Raw genomic sequence first — 8,037 nt, 5'->3', positions numbered from 1 at the left:
AGCGCATTGCTGAGCGCAACGCACGAAAGCCCGCGACACATTAAAGGCGGACCCGGGTGCAACAAGACAGATAAGATATCTCCGATTGGTCTCGCTCAGAGCTAGTTTCAAGGCTACTATTACTAAGATCAAAAGTCTCTATCCGCTAATAGATACCGCCACGGTATAAAGATACATTCTCTGTTGTTGCAATCATACAGCCCGTCTAAGGGAAAAGTCGCAAACGAGGCACATTGTTTTCATATTGCATCGCTTTGCTTGCATGCTGTAGATAGATCTACTGAAAAAAACATATTCTGTACCTCATTATTAGTACAAACTTAAGAATTATGTGAAGGAATCGTGCCATCTTGTCCTTCATGTAATAACCCCTCCACCCCCGATAACCCACCTACGTATGACCTCGACCTGGTAATAACGTTGCTTAATCCTCATCAATCGTGTTTGTGACCAACATAGATGTACGGAAACCTCAAATGAAGAGGAATAGCCATGGTTGAGAAAATGAGTTTGGGTTTTCTGTGTTTTTTTATTTTTTTTAGTCCAAGCCCATTCGTCCTGAATTTTCCATTTGATGGTATGACCCTACGGCTACTATGTGAGTGAGTGAGTGAGTGAGTGAGTGAGTGAGTGAGCGAGCGAGCGAGTGAGTGAGTGAGTGAGTGAGTGAGTGTGTGTGTGTGTGTGTGTGAGTGAGTGAGTGAGTGAGTGAGTGAGTGAGTGAGTGAGTGAGTGAGTGAGTGAGTGAGGAACAGTCGACAAACTGAGGCAGTCATGTTTTACACCGTTCAAACAAATGTTCGATTCTGTCCACGTATGACATTGAGGCTATTCGTGTATTTGACATTGTGTTCGTACCACTCACCCTTTTGGAAGAAAGGTCCTTTCATGTCGTTCTTTCAAGAAACTTTATCCCAGGGTAGTTTCAATAACATACCAATAATTAGTAGAAGCCCCGCCTGCTATACCCTATGGAACCGTATGCAGAACTGACCCGAGTGCGTACATAGGGATCTCCTCATTTGCATACCACGTATTTGATAGGAAGAGCGGTTGCCATAGACGAAGATTGGTAGCTTGGAAACGATGCCTGGTGGGTGGCAGTCTGTTAAGCGCAGCGGCAGCAGCCTGAGTGTGAGTTACGGACCTAGGGTGGCGATGTGCTTGCAAGGAGTCGACATGGATGAAGAGCCAGGGTCGGGCAGCGGCTTCGTAGAACTCTTCGGGAACGCCACCAACGACACCATCCTGGACCCGCACGGCAGCCCTCCGCTACCGCCGGAGAGTATCGTCATCCCGGTGATTTTCGCCTTCATATTCTGTATCGGCGTGGTGGGCAACGCTCTCGTCATAGTGGTTCTCCTACGGACTGGCCGTGAACTGGAGAACACCACAAACATCTTCATCCTCAACCTCAGCATCGCAGACCTGCTCTTCATCGTCTTCTGCGTGCCCTTCCAGGCTGCCGTCTTCACTCTACCCGAGTGGATCTTCGGACTCTTCATGTGCAAACTCGTGCACTTCTTTCAGAAGGCCACCATGCTGGCGTCGGCGTTCAACTTGATGTCGATGTCCGTGGACCGCTACATGGCCATCGTGCACCCGGTGGACTCCATTGACGTGCGGAAGCCGGGGCTGGCCTGGGCGGTGGAGCTGGTCATCTGGCTGCTGGCCATGGGTGCATCGGCGCCACAACTCGTCTACTTCAAGGTACTAGACTAAGTATTATAAATGCAAGAAACCTTTTCATGCTTGAAAGCTATCGGTATGATTTCGTTGGCGTTCGTATGTGTGTGTGTGTGTGTGTGTGTGTGTGTGTGTGTGTGTGTGTGTGTGTGTGTGCGTGTGTGTGCGTGTGTGCGTGTATGTGTGTGTGTATGTGTGTGTGTGTGTGTGTCCCTCTGTAAAGACGATAACTCAAGAATGCCTGGATGGATTGTCTTGATATTTGGTATGTGAGTAGGTCTTCTTAAGACATTGATTAAGATTAGATCTTTTGGATGTATTTTTGTGTGAAAATCTCTGATAACTCTAAATCTTGTCTCAGAGGTCTCGTAAGTGAATTGAATGATGGAACATACATGGCCATATCCCCTAGCCTTTGTACCAGCTAGCGCTACCAGCGTTGTTACCGCTGAATCAACAACGGAGGATGGTACCCAGGCCAAAAATCCTCGCAAGGCAACATTTGTCACATCGGGGGTGCATTGATAACCAGGTTCTTGTGGTACTTTCTGAATGCTATGATTGATTCCAGGTCTACTGTGGCATTTAGTTCTTATGGTGGGAAGTTGGTCTTATGCTCAGGGTTGTTTATTTAGAGTTTAAAGATTCTGAGTTCGAATCCCAAGCAGTCTCCAAAGGTGTGCCGTTGTGAAAAACACTTTGCACCATACTCAGGTGAAAATGGTTATCTACCCCGTAAAGCCGAAGATCCCATATGTTTGAGGAGAGCCACACCTCAAGCACATAAAAGAACCCACCGCAGTTATCAAAAAGGATATAATTCTATCCCAGCGTAAGTGTACGAGTATCAAACCTCTTACGCGGCATGAAACTACTGTACAGAACCGATGCGTTACGCCTTAGGGCTGTTTGACAAACAAAGTTACCTGCCGTTGTAAGCGCACATGTGATGATACCACCTTTCACTCCTTTCATATCAGATTTCAGTCCCTTGGTTTAAAGTCTACCCCATAGTTTGTGTAACGTGACTTCTTACCAATGTTTCCTGCTCAACCCCCCCCCCCCCCACCCACCCACTTCTCCGTAATTGCACTTTGAAGATATAGTCGAGTGCTCTTTATGGTATAATTGAGCAAAGTAAACCGTAATGTGAAGTAATTATGCACCAGTCCAACTCATCTTCAGGCAATTAAGGGTAATTTCAGTAAGCATTAAAATGAGACACAGCATACCGAGCTGAGACGTCGGGAATTATGTATATAAGTAACTTAGACTTTTATCTTAGGGGCTCCCCTGTCGTCAGACACATGAGGAATTTATATAAGTAAGGTGTAAGATAATAAACAGTTGCCGCTGTATTAAGTTTTGGCCACTATGAAGACAGAAATTATATTGTGGGGCCTTTGTAGTCAGATACGCCGTACCTTAAGGACATTTCGAGCAAAACAATTTTTTATGCCTTATAGACATGTAAACTTATATCAAACAACGGCGGGCTCTAAGCGAATTACTTTTTGAATTGATACATCATATATACACAGAAAATTATCTTCCTTTTGAAATCATCCCACCCATTCAACTTTAAAAATTGGGGCTTTTTAGTTTCCACCGCTTTTTAAAGAAGTCAGCCCCCGCAATTGTAAAGTGGATTTAGAATCTTCTATAGAACACCAACGTTGTTTGATTTTTATCGTCTGTTTCGCTTGTATGTTTCTATGATTCACTTTAAGCTTGTACCGTACTATTGTTAATTGTTGTTCAGTTGCAAGTATCGTATACGTGCGGGCATGGATGTGCAGTAAACTTGGTTATAATCATATCGAAAGATGCCAAGTCGCGTCAACCATCGTTGAGTTTGTGAAGTGACCGAAATGTGAAGAAATGAAACAGAGCAAACATGAAATGTACCCTTTTTCCAGAAACATGTACATAAAAATGCTACATTTTGCCATACAGCGCGACGCCTAGTATGCTAATCAAGATTTCTTTTCAAAATCCTTTCGTAGACACTAGCGTTTATTATAACCCCTCTCACTGGACCCGCAACGCTTACGCTTTGTGTGATTTTTGAAATCTTTTTAGTCATACTTATACGTTTTGCATGGTATTCAATCTAGGTCGCCAATGTGTTGTGCTCGCGGGTCCAGTCACAGGGGGGTTGAGAATTCACGTTTCCTGTCGGCTAGCAAATTGGACGGATGTCCCCTAATCCTTAACGTCTTCCCTAATTGGCTATCGCCCTTACCCCCCACTTGTCCTCACTCCTTACCTCATTCGTCGCTATCACTTCTAGCGTACAGTCAGGTGGTGACGTGCGCACGACTATCCTATAACATGTCTGTCCAGTTTGTGGGTAGACAGGAAACTTAGTTCTCTTCGGAGTTTACGGAGAAGTGAATAGTTGCTTCTTTTCCTAGCCCTTTAAGTCTGCGCCCGCTTAATTTGTTGATACAAGGCAAGAAGGACACCTTTGTTGTCGTGCAACTGAGTATGAAGCATCTATCGGGTCCAGCGCTAGCATGTTTCTGCTACTTCGCACTTAATCTGTCGCTTCACGTTAAGCCTTATGGATATATAGGAAATCTCTAGATATAGTAACTGGTAGTACAGTAACTGCAGCTGGCACGATTTACGCGAAAATCCCGTGTACAGGTAATACCCAATTTCCGCTGAGACGACGACCTTTGCGCGACCATTACGTGACGTGCATCAGTAGTTCAAACAGGTTACATTGATAAAGACGAGTATTTTATGTGTTTTGTTGACTTTTAAGTCATACTTTTGCATCATGGAATAACGTCAGTTCATAAAGCCATTGGTTTTTGGTCGCTGAACGGTCGCCATCTAGTGGAAAAGGAATATACCCAATCATGAAGACACACTGTGCTTGGTTCTCTAACTGTTTTTGTATATCATCATGATCAAGAAGGTTATGTTTTAGGTGCCGTTTTCTCCCTCCCTCTCTCTCTCTCTCTCATGTTCTGGACATGCTGTGGTTGTGATTTTTAAGTGGCAGATAGCTTTTGGGGCACAGAGTAATGTGTTTAAGGTTTAGGTCCACTAAAAAAACTAGCGGCTTTTTTTTGAAATACAAAGCTTACAATTTTGTTTCAGACTTTGGATGAGAATAACTCAAGAAAGGGTTAATGAGAAAATAAACTATTTTCTGACTCAAAAGAATTTTGACTCAACCGAAGTTTCGACCGAATCTCTCGGTCTTCTTTAGTTATCTGACCCAAGTACTATAGACAAATGATTTACAAAATCAGATGACATGTCATGCTATTCAAGGAAGGGTTTTATCGATAATCCTGACTTTTGTTTATTTTTATGTTTGTTAGGTGATTGACGGCCAAGACCACAACGAGATCGGCGACTTCTGCGTGGAGGAGTGGGACGACTTGGAGGCGCAGCGCCCGGCCTACCTGGTCGCGCTCTTCGTGCTCGGCTACATCGTGCCCCTCGTCATCATCGCCAGCTGCTACTACCTCGTGGTGCGCAAGCTCAACGGCACGTCCAAGCACAGCCAGGCCAACCGCGCCAAGAGGAAGGTCACCAAGATGCTGATCGTGGTGGTGGTGGTGTTTGGGATGTGCTGGCTGCCGCACCACATCCTCAACATGTGGGTGATCTTCGGCAATTTCCCCTTCACGCCCCCGACCTATGCCTTTAACCTACTCGCTATGTGCCTAGCGTATGTTAACTCGTGCGTTAACCCCATAATCTACGCCTTTCTGTCTTCTGAGTTCCGCCACGGTGTGGGCGAGTTAGCCTGTAGATGAACGGAAAAATCGAGTCACATCTTAAACGGTACCGTTGCCAAAGATTTAGCATCTTCTAACGTAATTCCACCAGGGTACGTAATTCCGCTACCCTGAAAATATACGTCCAAACAGATCTCCAACCAAACGTCCCCCAGTATAATGCACGCCTGTATATCTAAACTGTGCATGCCTGTGGGGCAGGGGAAATCTCTCAAACCCACTGTTTTTCAAAGAGGCGGATTTATGTAACCCAATGGATTAATGTTGATGGACGTTAGATCAAAACCGGAAAAAGCTAGATTTTCTCGAGACTCAAAATTATAGCCAATGTGGAAAAAAGGAAACATTGAATATTTTAACTTAGATATCTTCTCAAGCACAACGTACATATAAAATATACCTGCTTACATATCTTTTCTATCGAAATATCATATTACCCAGTATAATTATATATACAGTATCTTCACCTTTTCGTATTGTTTGAAAATCAGGCATCTAATCTACATAAAGTAAATTAATATGCACAAGGCGTACATATTCTGCCGGCAGCATCGACGAACTAGCTATAAAGGTCAGTCATTGGATGAGAATAATGTTGTTATCTGTGAGAAAGACATTGCTGTTGGCAGAGCCTCAAACTACAGCGGATCCAGGTGCTTTTGAACGCCACCCAGTGTAATTAGGACTATCATAACGGATCATCCAGCTGCTTGAAAACTTATTGCCACCCACGGCATGCAGTAACCATGCTCAGGGCTTGAAACTCATTTTTTTTTGGAACAGGTGCACTGTTGCACTCAACCCAAAAAATGTAGGTGCACAGAAAGAATTTTGGGTGCACAACTTCGAATGAAGTAGAATTTTAAAAGCAAAACTTTGTTACAAAGTCTAATCCTACTGCCTCTCAGCAACTTCAATCTGTAATACATAAAGTACAACAAATATTATGTTGCTTTTTTTGATACTTGGATTTCAAGAATATTCTAGTATGCTAGTGTACAATAGTACCTTAGCCCTATAGCCTGCAAAAATATCTAGGTGCACTAGTGCACTCACAATTCATGACTAGGTGCATAGCTCCAATTTCGGGTGCACAAAGGTGCACATGCACCCAGTATTTCGAGCCCTGATGTCGGGCTGGCTATGAACAAATTCTAGTCTTTATTCTTATTTCTTTATGAGTATTTCTGATATAACTGATATGATACAAATACTCAGAGATGATTAGATAAAATGGAGCTCGACATCCTTTGCTGACCAAAGAAGAAAGAAAGAGAAAAAAATTGAAAAGAAAGAGATTGCCTTTCAAAGGAGCCGTCCTGGTTTTCATTTCTGATATTTGATGTCGTGGGCTGGATTACCTTCAGTTGATATTTTGTACGTGTATGCTTTTAGTGAAAATTGGTTGAATAATTTTGGTGAAGCTAATATTTTGTTTCGTTCATTGTTAAGTATCATAGATGTATAAATAGATAACGCAATAACTGTTATGTTGCAAGGAATACATGGTAGCAGGAAGTTTGTTTGCCAATACCCAAGATAAATATTTGCTGTACATGAAATTGGCACTTCTTTTTCATTATAACGACGAACGATAGTTATCATCTGAGCTCTCGTGTAGTCGGGTTGTTTGTCTTCACTGCATCATGTAGTATTTTACAGTGGTCAAATGGCTTCAGTAATTCTCTTTGTTAGATATTTTACGGTACAGTTTTGTTTGTGATTTGAAAACCTGAATTCTCAATAGAACTGTAACACGGTTTCGATCACAAAATAATTGTGTCCCTAGCGGAAGATCTGTTCGTCATTTGTATGATATGTATTGTGTAATCAGGATTTGACGGTACAAGCTTTAAGTATGTTATTGGTTTTACGTTGGCGCACTACAATTGATATGTGAAAGTAACTTGAACTACATAACATCTTTTCCGGGCAGTTTTGCTTCATATTGGTTATTTCCTTGCAGATTTATTGGTACAATTTTCTATTTGGTAAACCTACATGAGCTTACCTCTAGACAAATCGTGCATATAAATATGTCTCTATGAGACGCCGCAGGACGTATACATCTATTCTGAATATCTGAAATATCTATTGTACAGAGAGGAAAGCAGAAAGGAATCCCTCAAGTTATTCTTGTATGCCAGCGATGTTATAATAAATGGACTTTATCAAAGTTGATGTATTGTGCAGTTGTGTGGGTTATTGCGTTTACTGTAGACTAGACGTGTCGAGGCAGATATTGCCATGATATGATCGAGTTGTATTCATGTCATTAAGCACAGTTTTTCTCATTAGTTATGTAAATCAAGGTATACATTAGCATAGATTATATACTATTACATTGGTCTAGAACTAAAATGCCCCTGCAGGTCAAAAAAGCTAATAGTGAGCCCAAAATATGTCACATCTTTCCCTGTATATGTACGAGACCGTTATACCACCCCAAAACCATGACCATAGCTTGTACAAAAAACGAAATAGTAAAACTGGTGGTTTTGCTGCAGTACTTAAAAAAGCCGAAAGGGGAACCAGAATCTAATCATTTCTTCATTTTGCATACACCTGCCAACATATCAAGTATGAT

General features: G+C 42.4%; 1 protein-coding gene across 1 annotated transcript; it reads left to right on the top strand.

Moving 5' to 3' along the window:
* The first annotated feature begins 890 nt into the window (after positions 1-890).
* Positions 891-7,631, top strand: LOC136438376 (galanin receptor 2b-like). The gene is made up of 2 exons (XM_066433145.1): positions 891-1,710; positions 5,028-7,631. Exons 1-2 carry the CDS (start codon positions 1,087-1,089, stop codon positions 5,466-5,468), a joined length of 1,065 nt encoding a protein of 354 aa, XP_066289242.1. The 5' UTR covers positions 891-1,086; the 3' UTR covers positions 5,469-7,631.
* The last annotated feature ends 406 nt before the right edge of the window (positions 7,632-8,037 follow it).

The sequence above is a fragment of the Branchiostoma lanceolatum genome, chromosome 7 (genome assembly GCF_035083965.1).
Source record: "Branchiostoma lanceolatum isolate klBraLanc5 chromosome 7, klBraLanc5.hap2, whole genome shotgun sequence".
NCBI lineage: Eukaryota > Metazoa > Chordata > Leptocardii > Amphioxiformes > Branchiostomatidae > Branchiostoma > Branchiostoma lanceolatum.
Note: the sequence above shows the minus strand (reverse complement) of the source record. Positions and strands in the feature narration are given on the sequence as shown.

What these genes read in the sequence shown, in the direction of transcription:
- LOC136438376 (XM_066433145.1), top strand. Translation starts at nt 1,087, where the DNA reads ATGCCTGGTGGGTGGCAGTCTGTTAAGCGCAGCGGCAGCAGCCTGAGT. An exon ending in CACAACTCGTCTACTTCAAG is followed by an intron (nt 1,711 to 5,027) that starts GTACTAGACTAA and finishes TATGTTTGTTAG; the next exon opens with GTGATTGACGGCCAAGACCA.